The sequence below is a fragment of the Apium graveolens genome, chromosome 5 (genome assembly GCF_009905375.1).
Source record: "Apium graveolens cultivar Ventura chromosome 5, ASM990537v1, whole genome shotgun sequence".
NCBI classification, from domain to species: Eukaryota; Viridiplantae; Streptophyta; class Magnoliopsida; order Apiales; family Apiaceae; genus Apium; species Apium graveolens.
Window position 1 is genome coordinate 317,054,631 of NC_133651.1, and position 23,115 is coordinate 317,077,745.

Sequence of the window (23,115 nt, forward strand, 5' to 3'; positions counted from 1 at the left end):
GCTGGATTTGGATGTGGTTCCTAATTTGCCACAACAAATCACGATTTATTGTGATAATACTGGTGTTGTGGCAAATACCAAGGAACCACGGGCCCATAAGGCAGCAAAACTACATAGAGCGTAAGTATCACCTCATACGGCAGTTCATTAAGCGAGGAGATAACATTGTGGCTGATATAGCATCAAAGGATAACCAGGCAGATCCTTTCACGAAGAGCTTACCAGATAAGGCTTTTCAGGAGCACGTGGAAGCGATAAGAGTCAGATACTTGGTCACATAGTTATATAGTTGGTAGTGGATTGCTTGTAATAAACACTGATATACGCAAAGAATATCTTGAGTATAAGTGGGAGATTATTAGGGTTTATACTGAAATATTCGTTTGAAGTATATACTTTAATAATAAATTATTTGAGAATCTTGAATGCATATTTTCACATAGTCTGTATATTATATATTGTAGAGAATCTAGTATCAAATGGGATAGCAAAAGATTAGATTGTTAAACTCCATATATAATATAATAAAGGTTCACAGTCCAAGTGGCATTAGACAAACCACCGGGACGGCTGAAGTATTATTTAGAAATAATTTATCTTGACTATTGAATAATACTTGTATACTTTGTGTATATTGAACAGGATCAAAATAGTAGAATAATTGTTTCTTTTATTCTGACAATAAAGAAGAACTAAGATTCTACGATATTATTATTGCTTAGGTTCTTAATCCGGATGTAGCAATTGACACTTGTATTTAATGCACATGCCTTGATTCATACATTAAGTAATTTATTTTAAATTACAAATTTATGTATTGGGCAATGACATTATATACGGAGTGGGATATTAACTATAAAAGGAAACCGTGTCCGAAAAATATATTCGGGTGATGATGTCCTCTTGAAAGCTCATGAAGATAATTATGCTTTAGTCATGCATGAAGATTTGTTCTTGCATAATTATAAGGTTGAATGGATGATTAAGGATAAAATATATTGATTAAATTAATTGCCAGAAATTAATTTAATTAATGGACATGCGATATCTTAAATATGGGGAATTTATAAGCAATTAATATGGGAGCCGAATTAAATAATTAATTTACGGAATTAGGAAAGGTAGTGCAAATATTAATTCTTTAGTGGATTGAATTAATATTTAATGACATTGGGTTTGGCCCGAAATGTCATTAGAAGGCCTGACCTAATGGTCCATGATCCCTACTGTAGCCTATAAATATTCTCATTCTCCTAAAACTAGGGTTAACACACAAAAATGAAATCACATCCTAGGGTTTGAGAGAGGCAGCCGTTTTTCTCAAGGAGCCAGCTAGGGTTTTGGAATTTCGGAGCTTTGGGAGAGGTACACCTTGGGAGATCGAAACCCACACTTCGTCCAAGGAGAATCAGGGAAGACAGTAGAAGACGTGGATTTGAATCGCTTGCACCGTAGCGATTAAGGTTAATGTTCTATTCATACTCTTTTAATTAATATCATAAAACGCAGAGCCTAAGATTCGATAGATTCAACATTTTCATCATAAACATGTAGCGCTTATCTCCGTTTTCTCTCCGTAAACACGGTGCACTTCTCAACATAAATATGGTGCACTTCTCAATATAAACATGGTGCACTTCCATCAATAACCATGAAGCATTTCTCTCCATAAACATTTTTGTTGGTGCACTTCTCACCAAATTTCATATTTAATACACTTTTTTACTAAAATTAAAAAATTACTATTCCGAAACACTTCTCTCCATGGTGAAATTCTCACCAACAGATTTATAATGAATTATTTTTCATGACTACTTGTGTGATTTTTTCCTTCTCATCATTACGACACACTAAAATACGGTGCCTCTTATTATCGGATCATCTTGACCCTCCTTTATGTCGAAAACTTTTGATGACTCGTCTTCAAAAATCCTAATTTGATTTAGTGTTGGGTTGTTTCCAAAAGGTTCAATCTCCCTCTTATATTCAACCATCCACAAGGTTGAACCTCTCATGCGAGAAGGACTCGTGACTATGCACTCAAACTCAGAGATCCCTTAAGACCATTAAAGCCCCGATACCATGTTGTTATTTTTGATACAAGAGAAAGAGAGATATTATATTTGGTGGAAACTTATAATTTTATTCACTCTAATGCTCAAATATATAGAGTTATTACAAGATCAATTTGGAAAGAATGTTTAAAAAATCAATTTTGGGGGTAAATGGTTGAAAATACCCATTCTGGAAGCGGATGGATAAAAATACCGTTTGGGATACGCATTTGCCAATTGAGTATCCTTTTTTGTACTAGATACGCATTTGCCAAATGGGTATCCAAAAAATAATAATTATGATACGCATTTGGTAGTTGGGTATCTCAAATATAATACCCAAATTGTGAATGCATATCCTTTGTAATTTTCTGAGAAACCAAATTCAGAAATACGTATTATCATTACCCAATTAAGAAATGCGTAATTTAATGGGTATTTTCAGCCACATTCTTTCAAAATGGGTATTTTGATGTAATACATCCAAAAATGGGTATTTTTTTACCTTCACCCACAAATTTACTTGATTACTAGCTGCCACACATAAAATCTAATCAATTAAAAAAATTTAAAAATTAAGAAAAATTAAAAACAAAATAAACTAATTAATATTTCTGTTACAATTTTTAATCATAATTCCAACAGGTTCACGAAGGTCTAGGCCAAGAACAGTGGAGGTCGTCGATAAAAAATATACATACCTTTCATGGAGCTGCGAGCAGAGAGGAATTGTAAGGAGAGATTAAATATGTCCTAGAGGACTTAGCACGCTACTCGCGTGATCATGCCATATGATGTTGTTCTAAGATGAGCATGTGCGATTACAGAATGCATGACCATGAGTCTTTAAGCCATTAAAGAATAGAGTAATAGGTTGCGAGACTATCCATATGGGTTAGGATCGCATGTCTTCATTTCTTATTTTGAAAATTAAGATTGTTTTTACTTAAGTAATATAAGTGTGATGCAACCCCGGGTTGAGACAGGGTCGCGTGTTCTGTTTTCAACGATGCAAACCATATTTAGAATCGTGTCTCCTTTTTATTCTTAAGCATATGACCATAGTGACACATCCTTTATTTATTGGGTCTCATATCTTGGAGATAATTCTTGAGCAATTAAACCTAGGGGTGAGTATCGGGTGAAATGAGCGGGTTTAGAGCTCATAACCATCCAAACCAAATTTAGCGGCTTTTACATTTTACTTAACCATTACCGTAACCATAACTGTTACTGATATAACCAAACCACCCAAACTATAATGGTTCGGGTTGGGCGGTTTCCGTTTAAACCGTTAAGAAAAATATGTACATATATTTACTAGGTAAAAAATTTAATAAGTTAATAAATTATCAACTAAACAAATTCATTATGTAATAATTTGGATATTTTAACTTCAATATGTAACATTCAAGTGCACTTAACATATCATGGATTCAATTAATTATAAATATTAATAATTTATCTAATATATGTATCCTCAAAATATATATTTAAAATATTTTAATAGACTCGGGTGGTTTGGATATAACGGGCGGTATAAAAGATAAATCCAAACCAAACCGTTATTTTTCGGGTTTTGGAAAAATGAAACCATAACCGATCCAAACCGTTATAAACTATTAAATTTCGGTTTGGGCGGTTTGAAACGGTTGGTTTGGACGGTTATGAAATTTTTTGTTCACCCCTAATTAAACCCATTAGAATTATAGGTATGGTCGTGTCTATTGAACGTGTTTAAAACTCATGTTACAAGTAGAGATAACATAAGTAATATGCGATTATTTTACCCCTAGATTGTCAAATGGGTGGCCAATTTTTTTGAAAAAATTATGTAACTTAATAATTTTATGAGATATTCATACATAACTCAATAATTTTCCAAAATATATACAGTTCTTTTTCCTTTACTGGTAGCAACAAGTAATAAGACATAAACCAAAAAAGTTAAAACCTAAATTCTCTGACTTGAAAATAAATAAATTATATTTCAATTGGCAAAAATAATAACAATTTTTGCATATGATCATTAAAATTAAGCATTGTAAATTATTGTTAAGTACCTTAAACAGTGTTAATTATTTTTGTAAAACATTTTGCAAATAAGAGATTTATGTCATTACTCGTGTTTTTAACCTCACCGTGTCATTTTAGTGTATTGGTCCAATAAATCTATTTTTTAATAAAAAAATACCAAAATAACAACTAGCGCGTCATATGACCCAAATTCGCCATTGACAACAGTGTATCGCAAAAAAATTATTTGCAGAAGTGTACTTTAACCAACACATGAGTATCATAATCATGAACCAATGAATACATATGTATACCGTAGCAAAAAAACGTGCTACATACGACAACTTATAACCCACATACGTTACATTCAACATCTAAATCCAACCGTCGAAATTTTCATTTTCTTAACAGTGGATAATTCATCATTAATCATGATACTTTCATTTAAAAATGTCTAGCATTGATTTATATATTTTTAAATTTGAAAGTTTCGAAATATAATCTTCTCAAACCTATATGCGTGTGTGTATATATTGCGGTGTAGTGGTAACCAATGACCTAAATGATAAAAAAAGAGGACAGATTCAAGCAAGAAGGACATGAATACATATATATATGGAGATAAACAATGAGTGATTGTTAGGTATGAAATGTACACAAAGGGCTAATATATGATTCTTGAATTTTACTTAAAAACTTTGTGATTTGTTTTCAAGAAAATCAAGTTAGATGTTTTTGGCTTTCTAGAACTCAACAGGCTAAGTAATTTGTAGTGATAATCTATTCACTGTAAAAGACACAGAAGGTCAATTATTAAAACTTACTTGATTTGTTTAATTAAAAATCAAATATATTGTACTACAAATCTAAGTTCTTGATGTCTTAGAATTTAGCTTCAACTTCTTGAGAGAGTACAAGAAAATCTAGTATATTTTTGTTATAACTGAATAAAGGACCTGTGACCTGTTTTATAGACTAACATGCACAATTTACATAGATTGCACTGTCAATATAATCATCATTCTTGTATATTATAGGTGTTATTTACTAGCTGATTAGTATGTATATAGCTGTTATTTATTAGTTATAAATCTGTAACTTATATCAATTGTATTAGGCTTGATTCAGGCTGATATTATCGGATATGATAGAGCGATAATAGGGGATTCTGTAGACTGATTTCCAGGTGGATTTAGTGGGACCTGCTAACTGATTTGTAGTTCTAATGAGCTCAGTTGTACATGTAAATACAGAAGTTGTTGTATGACATTTTCATTGGGAAATATAAACATTTTCACACATCTTTGTCATGCACTAATATAGACTAACATAATTTCTAAAGCTATTTTGTCTATTTCTATTTCAAGTGCTGCATATCTGCATAAAATCTCCCCGGTCTGCTACACTCCTTTGTCCAGTTCATCTTGGCCCTTGATATTGCACTCTTCAAGCTGCATTTATAGACTTTCCATTTTGATGATAAAACGGTTTGTTGACTGACAACTTTAAATCTTCATAATAGTTATATTCTGTAATTGAAGTTATTATCGAGATCTTCAAAGTGTATAGAGATGTTTGTATCACGATATAGAATGACTTGTCGATATCTCCACTTCTCTACATGTGTAAATGACTTGTCGATATCTCCATTTCTCTACATGTGTAAATGACTTGTCGATATCTCCACTTCTCTATATGTGTTTTGACTTCTCGATAGGCAACGTGACTTCTCTATAAGTGAGATTACTTTTGTACAAGAAAAATGACTTATCTACAAGTTGAGTTGACTTCTTGATAAGTTTGAGTAGTTCTCGATATACTTCTCGACATTCATTGACCCGTGACTTCTTGACATTTGACTTAGAACATTTTTCAATCTACATCATTATTCTTCACCAAGCTATATATCTTCATTCTGAGGCATGATCAGACTTGATCTTATAGAGATTTATTCCTAGTTTGTTGGCTGTTTACTGAAAAATACTCTATTTTAGTAATCTTCAACATTCTAGCAGACTCAAGGAATGCCATTACAGATTACATAAAAATTACAAATCAACTAAATCTTAGAATTGTCAATATGACTTAGTCTTACGATATTAAGACATGTCATGCACAACAATGACATCTAGTAATATGTCATTGTTACACATGTAATAATAATTAAATCGATGAGTGATAAAACCTTTTGCAAATAATGTACAATGTAATATTCACTTAACCACATATTATAGATTAAACTAGAGGCATGTAATGTGTCATCCTCATCATAATATAATCCATGTTTTCCTGATCAATGAGTAGACTATCATATTAAATCAACATTTGAGCACCACGACGCATTTCATAGTCTACTTCACAAAAGAGCCTAATAATATCACTCCTCAAATAAAATGATTAAATTCTTTCTAGATCATTCAGATTTTCCATAAGAATTATAATATACTGGAAGCACCCTTTTATTATTACCCGGTCAAGGGTAACTTTTAATATGATCAAGGTAAATTAATTTTCGTATAAATATATAATAATGTTAAGACCAAGGATCATTACATCATTATCACTATGAGAATTACTTATGCCTACAAACATATAGTTACTTACATTGAGTCTATCCAGCACCATGTACATTTACACGTGTCTGTGTTTTTTTATAATACTAATATAAGATACCGGGAAGGTGTTTCCTCTAACACCTTGAGATTTTGGAGTGACTAGTTCATTAACATGATATCACATCTCAGGCCGGCAAATCACTCGGGTTCGATCCCTGCCATCCCCAATATTTTTCACAATTTATCATAGACACGAAAGACAAATACATGCACATTAGTCACAGTGCATTATTGTTATCCCTTAATAATAATACTCGATTAGGGAATAAGAATATAATAAATTATAAATGAATAATCGTTAGAACATAAAAATGAATAATACAAATGTCTTAATCTAAAACACAATAATGAGGTCTCTATGTCACAAATACTAAAATCTTCATCTTCTACATTAAAATGAAAAATGAACAGTTATAATAATACTGTACATATAATATAAAAATATATGACACGATCTATTATACAACGTGAGTATAATACTAATAATAATAATAACAACAATAATAATAATTATAATAATATTATTATTATTATTATTGCGCTTTTCAAGTCTCGATATATTATATCTCGCAAACTAAAACTACGCCCATTTCTCATTCTAATCTTTATTTTACAACAATGGGGGTTTGAGAAATTTAGATGTTAACATTCAGATTTTCAATTCAATAATCAAATATAATTAAATTTGAAGTTTAAAATTTGAACTCGTATTAACAAGCGAGAATATAACTTTTCATAATATTTGTATTTTGTTGAATGAAAGCAAAAATTATTTTATGTTGTTTTTCAATAAAGTTTTAAGTTTTGGTTTGATTTTGAAATATTGCCCAGAACACCTAATTTTAAAGTTTCATCCTCCCAAAATACCTGATTTTAAGTTTGGTGTCTGAAATACCCATCTAATGTTACAAGTGGCGTATCAATGTATATAGATTTCACATGAAAAGAATATTTAGGTCTGGTAAAGCACTTCACACCTCATAATTCTTATGTAGCTCCGTTCCCACACCTCATCAGTTATGGCATGATAGATTTTTGGAGTTCCATTTTGGCATATGTTATGCACATCAATTATTTGATACGGGTGGCTGATAATGGTATCGTGTATGTGCTGGGGATGATGTTGGTCTTCCATTTCCATTGCTCAAATTACTAGCTATAAAGATTGTATGTGTGTGAATGTCTCGAAGAGCATCCACTTGTTGCGCCTTGTATACTGAAATTCCTGGTAGATACACCTTTCTATTCCGCGTATTTGTGTCCCGGTTTGGTGTGCCTTTCTTGCGTATTTGGATAATACGCTTTATAATACAACGTGTCCGATTAATACTCCTATTACTGTGACGTAACTAATTGGTTTACTGTCGGCATATATAGTAATGAATAAGGGCACCGCTTTTTATTTGTAGGTATTACGGGTGATGCTGGCCAATAATGGGTAGTCCGGGCTTTCGCCTTTTGATTTTATTGTAAAAGAAACAAATAACATTTCTTGTTAATTTGTGCTTTTTTCTTTATGACAGTCTAGTTTATTTTATAACGATTTCTTTTATATATCCGTGTAGTCCGAAACTAGCAAATATTGATAATAATTATTAACGATATTGAACATTGATGATGGTTGATAATATAAAATATGAAATTTTAAACTATAATAAGTTGAGAAAAAATAAGTGTTCTGACGTGTTAGACCTAATTGTAAATCTATGATATTTCCCAAATAGTAAATAATTTTATGATATTAGTATTGCTCTCCTTCTTGTCCCTTTAATTTCTTCTATCCCCCTCTAGCAATTTTCTTTATCTTTTTCATCTTATACTTTCTCCATATATACATATTCACATATTTGTGCATGTTTCTCTCTCTCCGTGTGTGTATATATATATTTGTGGTTAATTTTCCGTCATCACGATGCAACCTTGGAGTTGAGAATTTCGATTTCGATCAAATGAATTGAATTATTTATGTTAAATGTGTGTTGATCCGGTGAGTTTGACGGGGATTTTGGTTGATTTAAATTATTAATGAATTTTTTTAGTTTGATTTTGTTGCTTGTTGTTTGAAATATAAAGATAATATAAGTATTCAGGAGTTTTGGATTATACATATAAGCCATTTAACATGATGCCATATAAAATTTGATCCGGGTCATTGTTAAAGTTGCTTGTTGTTTTCAAAGTTGCGTAAAATTCAATTGAGTTTAGTTTTGAAAAAATGTCAAAGTTGCATTTAGTTAATTATATGATTACATTTGCGCGACCCACATTTAATTTTAGAAACGCAACAGATATAACCCGAATCAACTTAAAAATCAACTTTTGAGAAAAAAAATTCAAAGTTACGTGTGCGATTATAAAGTTGCAAAACGTATTTTTACAATTATTTTAAAAAAACCGAGTTGTCGGCATGATTGCAAAGTTGCAAAACGCATCTTTGTTAATTTTGCAAAAATATTTTTAAACTTGTGTATATGTAAAAAAACCTATATTTTAACGTGTAATACTTAATTTTTCAGAAAATAAACATGCCATACTAGAATATAAATCCAAATGTGAATTTAACCAAAATATATAAGAAAACAAGAGATATCTCCTTTTGACGGGTACTGCTCTCCTTGTTTATACAACCATTTTGATCTTCATGATCAATTTGTTCCATACATTTTTCTTAAAATATATATCAGATTGTGTAAAGTATATCAACTAATCAAATAAAATCATCAATCATCATCGAATTCTTCGATCACAATCAAATATGTATTGATAAAAATATATTTATTTTTACGTATAAATTGGGTTTATGGTCGGATATCAAACCTAAAGAGATTCAAAGAAAATAGGCACGCATGTTGGTCAATCGATGACAGTTATGGGTTGAAGAAGAACAAAAAGAATTTGATAATTTTGAGAATTATATCAACTACAATGAAGAGATAAGAGATTTGAGATACTTTTATTATTTTAAACACCTTATTTTTTTTGAGAGCAACCGATTCTTTATTTAAAAATATTTAAAAATACAAAGCTAACCCCCTTTTATGGTGATTATTTTCCACGTGGCGTGGGGGTTTAAGATATTTTGAGCATACACAAATTACAAACCTGAAAAAATAAATAAAAAATAAATCCATTTTAAACACACACTCTACAACTAAAAATAAATACATACATATAGCCACAAAGTTAAAACCCTACTGCTAAAGCCCCTTCTCTCTCATCTCTCTCTCGCTCAATCTCTCTCTCGCTCAATCTCTCTCAATCTCTCTCGATGAAGAAGAAGAAAATTCGTGAAAATGAACACAACAATTACACAAGCACTCACACAATTACATCTAACGATGACGTCACGCGAGTTTTGAGAGGTGTTCAGAGTGTTTTTCACTCGTCTGATTACATTTTGAAGAAGATTTTTCGAAAAGACGGTCCTCCTCTTGGCTTAAGCTTCGATTCTCTCCCTGCGGATGCGTTTTCGGGACCGAAATGTCGGTCAGGTGTGTTGATTTTGCTGTTTTTTGGTTTTTGTTTCGTGTTTTTAGATGAAATGTTTTGGTGAATTAGTAGTTGGTGAAGTGATAGTATCGGTGAAATGATTTTGTAATTATACTCGGTAAAGTAATAATCTCGATAATAATATTTGATAAAGTAATAATCTCGATAATTGGTGAAGTTTATGTGTTTTGTGAACTCAGATAGATAAATACTGGATGAACTAATCATCTCGATGAAATGATTTGATAATGATAATAATACTCATAAAGTAATAGTCTCGATAATAGGTGACGCTTATGTGTTGTTTGAGCTCAGATAGGTTGATACTGGATGAACTAATAATCTCGATGAAATGATATGATAATGATAATGATAATTATACTCGAAATAAAGTAATAATCTTGATAATAGGTGATTTATATGTGAATTGATAGGTTAATACTGGATAAAGCAACACCTTGATAATAGAAGCGGTGTATGTTTTTTTCTTCACCTTGATAGATTAATACTGAATATTCGTAATAATCTCCATAATAGGTGAATTGGATGTGTATTTTGACCTCAATAGGTTAATAGTGGATAGAGCAATAACCTCGATAATAAAAGAAGTGTATGTGTATTTTGACCTCGATAGAGTAGTGCGAGTTTAAGTATTAACGTCGATAATAGATACAGTGTATGTTTTTTTATTAAACTGTATAAACTAATACTCGATTAAAGTGATAATCGCGATAATAGGCACAACGTGTGTGTATTTTGACCTCGGTGGATTAGTGCTGGATAAAGTAATAATCTTACTTACAGAAGCAGTGTATGTGTGTTTTGACCTCGACTAAATAGTACTTGATTAAGTAATAACGTCGATAATAGAAGCAGTGTACGTGTATTTTTACCTTAATAGATTGATTGATATGTATATCCAGTCCCGAGCTTTGTATTTTTATTGTATTTAACTAGTTATGGTATTTACCTGAATGAATGATCGAAATGGAGTTGCTACGAGGCTAAGTTTTGTCGTTGAGTTCTGTATTTTGTAGTGATATATGATGACTATTGACATATGAATTAGGAAGTTAGTTTTAGTTTTGGTGGTGATCTATTTTGTTTTATGCGGTTGGACCATACATTTTAGGTATTTAGTATGTATGATTATGAATTACCGGTTAAGATGGTTTTATTATTGAGAATTCCATGCAGTACGTCCATGTACGCGTGTTGTCATATGTATCACCGGTTAAAAATTGCGTGACTATTTTTAATGTTATTGGATGTGGGTCTTTAGAGAGAGGAGAATGTATTTGTTGTGGATCAGGTCCACCAGCAAAGCCGTGTACTATTCTTATCTTGCTAAGAATGTGCTTATTAACACGTAGGCTCGTGACTTGACTAATTAATTGTAACCATGTTTGCTGCTTTCAATAATTGTCGGGATGTTTCTAACAGGTAGCGGTAAGTCTTTGACATTAATTATAATACTTGAGTAATAGCAAATCAAGTCCTTTTATGGTTTAGTGGTGACCTGTGCCCACTCTATGATAATTTTCACTGTAGTGCAGTACATTTTTTGTTTAGTTTTGTTACAGTTGGAGTTTTTATTGAAGAGAAAATCTCTCTTCTACATCCTTCTGGTGCATCTTAGATGCAGATTGGAAGCAAATATTTTCATTGGATTTTCTGTCAGTCTTTCTTTTCATATTGTGTTGTCCATCACCCTACAGTGTATAACTCTATATTCATTTACGTTTTAAATGGAGGCTACATAGAATAGTAGGTTGGCGTATACGTTTTAAATGTAGTAAACTATTTCTGTAAATAGTAAGATAGTAGGTCAATAAATACTAGTATTTCAATATATCCTTAGCGTAGGGATCTGTGACTGGGTGACACCTAAGCAACAAATGTACCATTTCATTCTGTAAACTTGAACAATTTCGTAGTTGACCTTCCTGATTTATGGCGGCGGTGTTAGTATATAAGTGCATTCTCAATTAGTCTTTCCATATATCTCCCCTTTATTCTCTTTCCCTCTCTGTAAATTATTTATTACTACGTACGTTATACACATATATGCATGCTCTAAGTTAACTATTATCTTCTTTTGTAGCAAAAGCAACTTCGAAAAAGCGTTGTCATGCTTACCAAGAAAACCGAAATGAACTCAAAAGAAGGAAGGTAGAGAACATGATTCCATAAGGAGTTCCTTTTTAGTTATTTTAAATTTGTAATTGCTATTTGGTTGAAAAATTCCGTAACTTCTTTAGATGATTTTCAACAAATCATTTTTGTTGAAGGTTTGCGAGTCTACCACTTTGGAAAGCCAACTAGGTATTCAGAATAGTGCACACCAGTAAAGAAACATGGTAAAGGGAAAGGTCTGATGGCGGTTTTACAGGCAAAAAATGCTGCTTCCAGTGGCCGTCTTACTGATGTTAATTTTGGTGAAGGATATGTGGATCCGAAGACAGTTTCTATATCAAACAAACAACATGCTAAGAAGAAAAAACAAAGAGATCAGACAAAACGAAGTGGTATGAATAACGGAACAATGACACATAGTCATCATAGTGCTCCAAATAAGAAACAGGGGAAGGGTAAAGGTCTGATGGCTGTCTGGCAACTAACTCGTTATGGTCATAAAGACTTCCCGATGGAAGTTGATATTGTTGATAGACCTCTCTGTCCAGTGCCGATTTCTGTTTCAAAAGAGCTACCTCAAAGAGAAAAAAAGAAAAGAGTGCAGAGGAAATCTTTAGCGGTTAGTCTTGTGATTTAAATCTCGGAGTATATTTCTAGAGCTTATTGTTTATTACTTGAGCAAATATTCCGGGTGCAATATATCTACTTACTTCAAGGTTTATGTATTAGGTTACATAACTAGCGATTACGTATTATGTTTTTTTTGAATGGTAAACGTTTTATGTTATTTTAATATGCAGCAAAAGCTTAAAGAACAGCAGGACAAGAGGAAGCCTCTTTTAAAAAGGAAGGTACTAGTTTTATCCTTTAGTACTTTCTTTTTCCTGTAAATTTGGATAGATCTGGAATAACATAGGAATTTCCTGTTTTTATATTTAGCCGGAGAGTCTAAAACCAGGTGTAATGAAGCAGCAAAGGAAAGAGAAATGTCAATTTGTTATGGAAGGGGGAAGAAGCCAAGAACACCTGAATCAATTTTCTATGTTACCTGATGATGAGGAACTAGAGTTAAGGGAACTGCAAGCAGGACCACATCCACTAACATGCTCTGCTCATATTACCAGTGATCCAGTGCACGTTTGCTCCTTGTGCAAAGGTAAGTTAATAAAGCATTGAAGGTGGCTTGTCTCTACTCAAAAACAAATTATTTGCATTTTAAAAAGTATTATACAACACTACAACTGTGCTAAGTAAATTATGTCGTAGCTTGCCCATTGATGCAAATTATTGTAGTTATCAGTGCAATACCAGTTAAACTTTGGTTTTCCATCAGATCTGCTGGCCAAGTTTCCTCCAGAATCTGTTTCCATGAAGCAGCCCTTGCACATGCAACCTTGGAATTCTTCTCTAGAGCTTGTCAAGAAACTATTTAAGGTATTAATAAAAATTTATTCTGTATCTTTTTTTCTTTAAATTTTGTGTTGCTCTTAAGGAGTTGAACAGATTATTTTTAGAATAGATTATATTTAAAAAGTACAAGTTTAAATGCTGATATTTTGAAAAAGTGTCTCTTAATTCGTATACTCAAATTTTAATGTATTTGGAATTTGACATAAAAAGAAGCATATCTCTAGTGTCGTCTGGTAACTCAAATTCTCCTTCGACCCTCATTTGACCAAATGTGTATATAGGGGTCAGAGCAGAAGCAGATAGATACCTTGAAATGTTTATGTGTGTGTTGATCATTGTTACATACTTGTTGAACTTTAGGTGATGTGACATTTTTGAAATTGATTTATTAATATGAGCTCTTCTGTTAAACAGGTCTTAATTGTGATGTACCTAGGATTAGCACTCTTCTGCTATATTGCTATTTTCTAGACACATTACCTGCCCTAAAATAAGTATCAGATATCTTTCTTTTCTATTCTATTGCTCAAAAATTTATGGTGGCAGGTTTTTGTTCTCTCTCATCATTCTTATTCTTAATTAATTTTGTTTGCATGTATGCGTTTTAAATATAATATTATTACCAGTTTATTTAAAGTGACATATTTAGACAAAATGTATAATGATTTCTGTGGCCCATGGGAATAAAATGCAATAGTATAGTCACATTATGAGTAACTAATTAGCAAAAAAAGTTTTTTAAACACTAATAATTATAATGAATTTACAGTTTCTTAAGTTTTATCTGGAAAGTTAAAGTAATACCTTGACTGTGTGAGTCATGTATTTGTGTTCCTATATATTTGACGCAAGGAAGATTAGTTTGGATGTACGAATTATGATCTCATTATTTATGCTGCCTTGTTGATTGCGGACTAAATTCTCTTCCAGGTTTTCCATTTTCTTTGTACTTATGCTGCAAGACTTCATATATATTCCTTTACTATCGATGAGTTTGCTCAAGCATTTCAAGACAAGGTGAGTTCTTTCCTGAAGTGAATCTTTACAGTCATTAATTCTTGTTAACATGATTTTTTTTTCAAGTTTTTCTCCCACATTTCTCTACCCTAAAGATCTCTTGTCTCGGTTTGTCTGTTAATTTTTTTGTTTATGGCTTATAGGATTCTTTGTTACTTGGGAAAATAAATACTACTCTTCTTCGAGTTCTTCTATGTGATGTTGAAACGGAGCTAAGTAATGGATTCATTCCTCATTCTATGAAGAATTCCAAGTTTCTTGGGTTACTTCATTCGGTAAGAGTAGTTAATATGATTAATCATTTGTTATTTTTTTTATCATGTGATGTGCATCTTCAATCTCAGTTTAAAGCTCTCATCTATACTATTTCTACTGTAGGTCTTCGAAGTAATTGGCATTAAATATTAAGTATTACAACTTTTTTTAGAACTTCTTAATATTCCTGCCATAAAAAATAGTTCTATATGTGTTTGTTTGCTGTGAATTTCTGTTGTGTCATTCATGTTGAGCATCCGGCTATATATCCTAAAAACTTGTGTAGGTATAAACTTCCTTGTAGCTTGATAAATATACTTGGTCATGTATCATGGAATTACTTATTCATTTAATAAATAATTTGTGTTAAGGTAACTGTTTGTTTGCTCCTCTTTTAGACAATGTGCTACTGCGTATCTTAATAATATCCAAAAATAATAATGAACGTTACATTTTATCTTTGACAGCAACAAAATGCGTGCATAGTTAACAGTGCTTATCTTTATCTTTATCAACTTCTTTCTGCCTGTTTTCCCAGAAGCTAGTTGAGTGTGAATCATAGATCTTATTGTTGGAAAAAAATGGAATGAGATTTTTACTATTAAACAGGGGTTTTCCTTTTTAGTTTAAACCATTTCTACCTTCCATCTACAGAAGTACAAATTAATAATCCCACTAACAGGATGGTGAATGCTTATTTCTTCCTCTTATCCATTTTAACCACTAATGTTGTCACATAAGATCTGCATCTTCTCATTTATTCCGCATTCTTTGTTTTTTTGCCAAGTATCTTATTATATAATATATATGTATTGTAACTTCAATTATACTTAAAAATTTCTTTATCCCTTCTATTTCAACCAAACTCGTTGGAAAGTATGTACATCATAGCCAACATAGGCAATCTTTCTAGATATATAAAGTTCATGAATAGCTGGGAGTGCATAGCCAACAATTAAGATATTGAAGTATACATAGGGAGTGCACTGATCGTATAGCCAAAAAATTTAAACTATGTATTTTTTCACCCTAGCTGAGCAAACATTCCACCTAAATCAAGTTTAACTATTTAAAATAACTACAAAGTACTATGGCATTTTCCACAATATCAGAGCAAATTTTCCACCTTAATCAAGTTTAACTATTTCTAATAACTATAAAGTACTAACTATTGCAACTCTTTATCTATAAAATTTAACTATGAAGTTTTATAAGGTATTTTAAACTATGTATCTTTTCACCCTAGCTGAGCAAACATTCAACCTAAATCAAGTTTAAATATTTGAAATAATTACAAAGTACTATGGTAATTTACCACTCTATTAGAGCAAATATTCCACCCTAGTCAAGTTTAACTATTTCTAATAACTATAAAGTACTAAGTACTAACTAATATGACTCTTAATCTATAATGTTAACAATTGGGTGGGGCATGGAGATTAAGAAATGTAAAGCGAAGAGAAAGAAAAGCGGGTAAGTTGGCGAGACCTACTGAAATTAGTGAAGAAAAATATGCTATTTTAGAAAATGTTAACAATTGGATTGGACATCCCAAAAAGGAATTTCTGCTTATGGCTACCTAAATAGTTAGGAATTTCAGCACTCAAAATGGATAGACTGGCTGAGTATCCTAGTTGATCCATAAATTTAGCTTTTAAACTACTAGGTCCTACAATCATGTCAACTAAAAAGTATAGTTTCTAGTGCTTAATTATGTGTATCAGAAATGAACAACAATATTGCTTGGTGAATGTTGGACGACAGTAGCCAAGCTCAATTAAGGATTTAGACCTAGCCTAGCTCAACTGTATCTAATATCTAGCTAATACCTCACTGACAGTAGCATTACTATCTATCTGTATTTTTGTTTGTCCTTTAACTAGTTAATACTTCATCTTTTCCTATTTAAATGTCCTTTTTGATTAGAACTTAGTCAAATTGACCAAATTTTGGGTGTAATTTTGCAAACATTTCGATATTTTTAAAACTTGCACATGATAATTTATGAAATAAATTTTATGATGATAATATATATTAATTAATTATTATTTATTACAAAATAGAAGAAAGTTCTATGGTCAATATTTGGTCAATTCGACTAAGATTTAGTCAAAATGACATTTAAATAGGAACAGAGGATGTAGTTATTTTGACAATGACTTTTTCATATAAGTAATTTGTTCTTATCATATTTTTTGATCTCAAGTCTACTGTGTCCATAATGGGTGCTTCTGGTGACTAACTAGTAGTAGTATGGATGTTTGCAGTTACTTTTGTTAATTTTTTTATGTATTGAGCTCTAGTTTAAGATAATGTGTTGTCTGAGGTTTAAAACATGCTTGATGTGTTTACTTATCTTTCCATGCACAATGTATAAAATGTTTGTACCGGGTGATATCCTTTGTACCAGAAGTGAAATGAATATTCCTCTGGACATTCAATCCAAATGGCTTGTGCTTTTGCAGGTTGAAGGTCAAAATGTAATTTTGAATTTCTGGAAGCGATCCTTAAACCCCATGACATGGACAGAAATATTCCGTCAAGTGCTGATTGCTGCGGGATATGGTCTAAACCATGGTACTTCACCTAGTGGATCACTTGTCAAGGTATTCAAATGACTGAAAATTAGGACCTCTATCATTCACCTTGTAGCTGTGTTTATTTGGAGATCGATTCATTGTAGGTGATTTAAATTTATGCGAATTAGTTATAATGCTTCAACAAAAGAATTTTTTGCTTTGCAGGAAGTCAATCTCATGTCAAAGTATGGTCTGAGACCGGGTACTCTGAAAGGTGAATTATTCAATATTTTGTCATTGCAAGGAAATAACGGGTTGAAAGTTTCTGAATTGGCAAAGTCAATGTCGGTAAGTTAAGAGTAATATGCAGTCCATATTAGTTTATTCTCAGTAAGTCAGTGCTATCCTCATTTTCATAGAGTACGGACCCATGATACTGACACTGTTCTCTTTCGTATAAAGATTGTCAGATTGAATCATGCTTCAACAACTGATGAACTAGAGCTTTCGATAAGCTCAGTGCTGTCAAGTGACATTACTTTATTCGAAAAGATAGGAGCTTCTGCTTATCGTTTACGCATTAATTCAGTCACACATGGAAGGGAATCAGACCAATCAGATCTAGACGACTTCGGTAGTGTTGACGATTATTCTGAAAATGGTAGCAGATACAGTACTTCTGATAATTCTGAGGATGGTAGCAGTTCTGATGATTCTGAGTTTGAGTCGAGGAAATCAAAGTCCAAGTAAACTGAAGCATAGGAACCCACACCAGAGCAGAAGTGACATCATAGTGATAGACACTGATATTGATGAGAGCCTTCCGGGAGAAGTGTGGTTGCTTGGACTAACAGAAGGCGAATATTTTGATTTAAGCATTGATGAGAAGCTGAATGCATTAGTGGCTTTGATTGATCTTCTTAGTGCCGGATCCACTATAAGGTTGGAGGTAAGAAATTTGACTTTGCCAAGGTGCATTATATGCGACATTTACCGTGACATATATTAGGAGTTTTAAAGGGAAGATATCAAGATATGTTATTAAAAAATATATATTCTCGTGGTGTACTAGGCAAAAGGTCCATACCAATTTAGGCATTCCGTAATAATTTGTATTACTCACAGCATTTAATTTTTTTTTTTTTTGTAAAACTACATCTTACATAGCATGACATATCCTTTACGGCTCTGACCTGAATCTCCAACATCGCATGCAAGGGCCTGTTGTTATATTTTATAAAGCCATGTCTATGTACTTCGTTGTATTATATTTTGGTTTTAAACCAACTTTAGGGATTAAAGGAAAATTTTGGTTTCTGTGAACACAAAATTTAATATTATGACACTGATTTTGGGACATTCAAGAAAGAGAAGTTGATGCTTAGCATGGACAGTTATGTATAACTCTCTAGTAAGTAGCACCATAGCTTCTGGTTCCAGTCCTGATAGTTGTGTTTAGTGAACAGGAGAAAGTAGGGCTCTGTTTTACCTTTGTTGTTATTTTGTTATCTGAAATGTTTGCATCCATTTTAGTTACAAGTTAACCTGATCTGTTATCATAGCCGGCTGTGATTGTGAGCAAATTGTGATTCTGAGGATGGTAGAGTTGTGCTGGATTAGAATCGATTTTGTAGGTGTAAGTCGTAAGTAAGGTACAAAAGCAGGTTCAGATGGTATGTAAACCTAAGATGAATAGAAATATCATCGAGAACTCTGAAACAACATAAAAAGTGATATATTTCAAACATTTAAAGCTTGGGCTAGTAAGTCCTGTGCAGTTTTGGTTGCAACATTCAACCTAAATGGTTCCGATTTTTTGGTTGACATAATCATTAAACCTAAGTAAATATAATCAATGGTTTCATTGGTATACATGCAAATTGGTAGACAGTACACACTGTACCTGTATAAACTGTACACACCAAGATATGTAGTTTTTGCATCTATTTCTGATGTAGCTATGAGCCTATGTTTATGAATATGATATTAAGTTGAGAGTATCTGCAGATTGCAATCTTCAGGCAGAATAAGATTTTCATATTTTGATATTATTTGTTATAATTGATGCAATGTTCATGATATGTCTTAATGGGCACTTTTGAGAGAATAGTATTGTTTGCAGGATGCTTTATTGTCAGTCGTAAAATCTGCACCTGATCTCAATAGAGTAAGTTCTGGTGGAAAAATAAAGCGATCAATGACAAAGCAGCAAAATGTTCCAGGGACTGTTGGGGGTCACATTGAACAAACTTTGTGTATTATCGAATCAAATAAAGGATCATTAAGGGAACCTGTTGATAGCTTAGTTATTAATGGAAAGGATAAGCCTTCTAACAAAAATAACGATTCAAATGATGTAGAATTTGATGAGGATGTACATCCCATGCAATCTATCTATTTAGGTTCTGATCGTCGCTATAACAGATACTGGCTGTTTATGGGCCCTTGTATTGATTATGATCCTGGTCACAAGAGGATATATTTTGAATCTTCTGAAGATGGTCACTGGGAGGTTATTGATACGGCAGAGGTGATCTACTTTTCCTTATTCTGTTGTTTTACTTAAAATATAATGTGTCCTTCAATGCTGATGTATATTAAACTGTAAGCTTTGTGTTTGCAGTCTCTATGCACACTGTTCTCCACTTTGGACCGTAGGGGTTCACGAGAGGCTTACCTTCTATCATCTCTAGAGAAGCTGGAAACACCTCTTCATCAAGCAATGTCCAGTATTCCAAATAATGCTGAATGCAGTCAGCAGATTGTGTCTGATTGTTCCGACTTGTGTACACCAAGAGAAGAAAGCTCGTCAGCAGTGTCTGATTTAGACAACAATATCTGCCTGTCTGAGATAGGAAACGGTCATCCAGTTTTTACTGTTCCAAATGTCCTTGAAACTGAGAAGAGAAGAACACAAAAGCAAAAATGGTCTCGGCTTCAAGCATTTGACTCGTGGGTTTGGAAATCATTCTACTTGGAACTTAGTGCTGTTAAATTTGGTAAAAAATCATTTCTTGATTCACTAGCTAGGTGTGAACATTGCCATGATCTATACTGGAGAGACGAGAAGCACTGCAAGGTTTGCCACACGACGTTTGAGCTCGATTTTGATACAGAAGAAAGATACGCGGTTCACGCTGCTACGTGTAGGAAGAGTGACAGCAATGTGTTTGTGGAACATAAAGTTCTACCTTCACAATTGCAATCGCTCAAAGCTGCAATTTATGCAATTGAGGTGAGCTGTCTTCGGGTTCAAATTTTTTGTTATTTGAACAACACAAACATGTTACATTAATGTGTTGTTATTTTCCCATTCAGCATTTATAGTATCTATTTATACTATACCATCATAACTGAACATGAGATAATTTGTAGTCTGTCGGTGGTATGTAATATGACCAATAAAGGTCTAGGATTCGAACCCCATCAACTACAAATTAAGATATAACATTTATAGTACACTATTGGTTAGCTGTAAAGACAGAAGCAAAGGTCTAGGGTTGGAATCCCATCAATTACATAATAAGATTCAATATTTATATTGTTTGGTCTAAGCATACTTCCAAAAGTCTAGGGCTCAAAATCCATCAAAAGATTTAAGATTCGAATCTCGTCACTAACATGCTACCATTCAGTGAAGTTACCAGTTCTTCTAAAACCTCAAGGTATTAGGAGGGCTGACTGGGATCTTATATTCAAAATTCCTTGGCATTCGAAAGAATGGTCAAACAATCAACACACAAACATCTTTAAATACTGGGGCTGGGAGGATGAAAACCCGACATTTTTGCTTTATGGCCTGAGAGATTAGAGAATAGATGATTAATGTAAAGAGAATACTTTAATGTATCTGAATACATTAATGTATCTGAATTTTCATCGTTTATATTCATTTATTACAGTAAAATAGAAGTGATGCGTACTATATTGTTTTCAATAACTAGATCCTTTTATAAAACTTCTAAAGTTTTCGTACAATAATATAAAATGCCTAATCTGTATGTGCTTAAACAATGATTTTTTTTACTCATTCGTACTAATACTCCTATTGAATAAATTATTTAGATTATTACGTGTCCCCGTACATACCCGTATTTAAATTTGGACCGCACCCCCATGATCATAATTTTTAGAATGCTTAGTCTGGCACTTGGATTACCTGTCCTGTCTGGTACTCTGTAGAAATCTGAGCAACATAGCTTAAGTTGATTTAGTTTCTTAAAGTTTAATGGTATATCTATAAGCTGGAGTAATATATTTGGTTTGGTCTAATGTCTTGTACAGTCAGTTATGCCTGAAGATGCATTGGTGTCTACTTGGACTAAATCTGCTCATAATATATGGATCAAAAGGTTAAGGAGGACATCAACTTTTGTAGAGTTTTTTCAGGTAATAAGGTTCTTGATGCATTTTTTTGACTTTTTTTTTATAAAAAAATGGAAATTATGAATTTTTACATGCAAGCGATCTCTTGTAAAAGTTGTAGAATCCTCAAAATTGTGCATTATTTTACCCATCCTCTTCTTCTATAATAGGTTCTTGCTGATTTTGTTACATCTATCAATGAAGACTGGTTGCATCGATGCAACTCTGCGAATGGATCTGTTTCTCAAATAGAAGAAATCATAGCATGCTTTGCAACTATGCCTCAAACATTGTCTGCTGTAGCACTCTGGGTGGTCAAGTTGGATGATTTTATTGGAACTTATTTACAAAGTATTCACAAGGAGAAGGATAAACAACTCAGTACCATATCAAAAGGCACGAGTCAATTTACCTAAGACGCTTCTTTCAATTAATTTAGTACCATATTTACTGGCACAGTTTTTTTTATCACCTTGTACAAGATTTTACTTTTACTGTGTTTAACTCTAACCTTTGTTGACTTTTCAGGTAAAAATGCTCCTCCTGTTCAGTAGGATATCGGTTTGGTTTTGGAAGATATATATAAATGTAGCAGCTAAAAGTGGTCAGGGCATTATGATTTTTTGATAGCTTGTGCCAAGTAGCTTGGCGACACCTTTTCTGTAGGAGAAAAAGTTGTAGGAAAGATTAGGCCGGAAGATATTAACATTGCTTCTGGTAGATCACATTTTTGATCATTGTTGTACTTTTAAGTAGTCTTGACTCTTGTATGTTAAAGCATCAAGTAGCTGTGTAGGATCTTGTCCTTTCAGCTTCCTGCTGGTAATTGGTATCGGTTCACTCATAAAACGTACTGTAATGGCATATGTACATAGCATGTCTTCGGACTGTTGAGAAATAAGTACTATATACAGGTATGTAATTAGTAAAATCAGAATTGCGATTTAAGTTATTCCCAGTTATCCTGTACCTTTACTGTGATGATGCCAATTTTTTAGTTACTTATATGGAGTGTTATCTTATTAATATATCTGAACTGTAATTGTGCATCTCAAGTGCCCAAGTTTATATCTTCTGTAATTTTGGCTGGTCTCTAATTTTATTCCAGGTCTTACACATGCTGAACTCAGGTTGAAGACTTACATGACACTTATACAGTAAGTTGAGTAATCTTAACAAGATAGGTTCAAGATAGGTTGAAGTTTTGTTTTTCGGGGGTATCGCCACGAGTCTTTGCAA

The 23,115-nt window shown here is 32.6% G+C and overlaps 1 protein-coding gene across 1 annotated transcript; it reads left to right on the forward strand.

The window, feature by feature from the left end:
• The first annotated feature begins 9,859 nt into the window (after positions 1-9,859).
• On the forward strand, positions 9,860-22,904 carry LOC141661331 (homeobox-DDT domain protein RLT3). The gene is made up of 17 exons (XM_074468316.1): positions 9,860-10,176; positions 12,279-12,346; positions 12,513-12,929; positions 13,111-13,161; positions 13,250-13,466; positions 13,644-13,744; positions 14,651-14,737; positions 14,881-15,012; positions 17,458-17,598; positions 17,737-17,859; positions 17,974-18,208; positions 18,243-18,460; positions 19,634-20,041; positions 20,135-20,746; positions 21,796-21,900; positions 22,047-22,272; positions 22,405-22,904. Exons 1-17 carry the CDS (start codon positions 9,954-9,956, stop codon positions 22,428-22,430), a joined length of 3,390 nt encoding a protein of 1,129 aa, XP_074324417.1. The 5' UTR covers positions 9,860-9,953; the 3' UTR covers positions 22,431-22,904.
• Positions 22,905-23,115: the final 211 nt, after the last annotated feature.

What these genes read in the sequence shown, in the direction of transcription:
- LOC141661331 (XM_074468316.1), top strand. Translation starts at nt 9,954, where the DNA reads ATGAAGAAGAAGAAAATTCGTGAAAATGAACACAACAATTACACAAGC. An exon ending in TGCAGAGGAAATCTTTAGCG is followed by an intron (nt 12,930 to 13,110) that starts GTTAGTCTTGTG and finishes TTTAATATGCAG; the next exon opens with CAAAAGCTTAAAGAACAGCA. An exon ending in ACTCAGTACCATATCAAAAG is followed by an intron (nt 22,273 to 22,404) that starts GCACGAGTCAAT and finishes TTGACTTTTCAG; the next exon opens with GTAAAAATGCTCCTCCTGTT.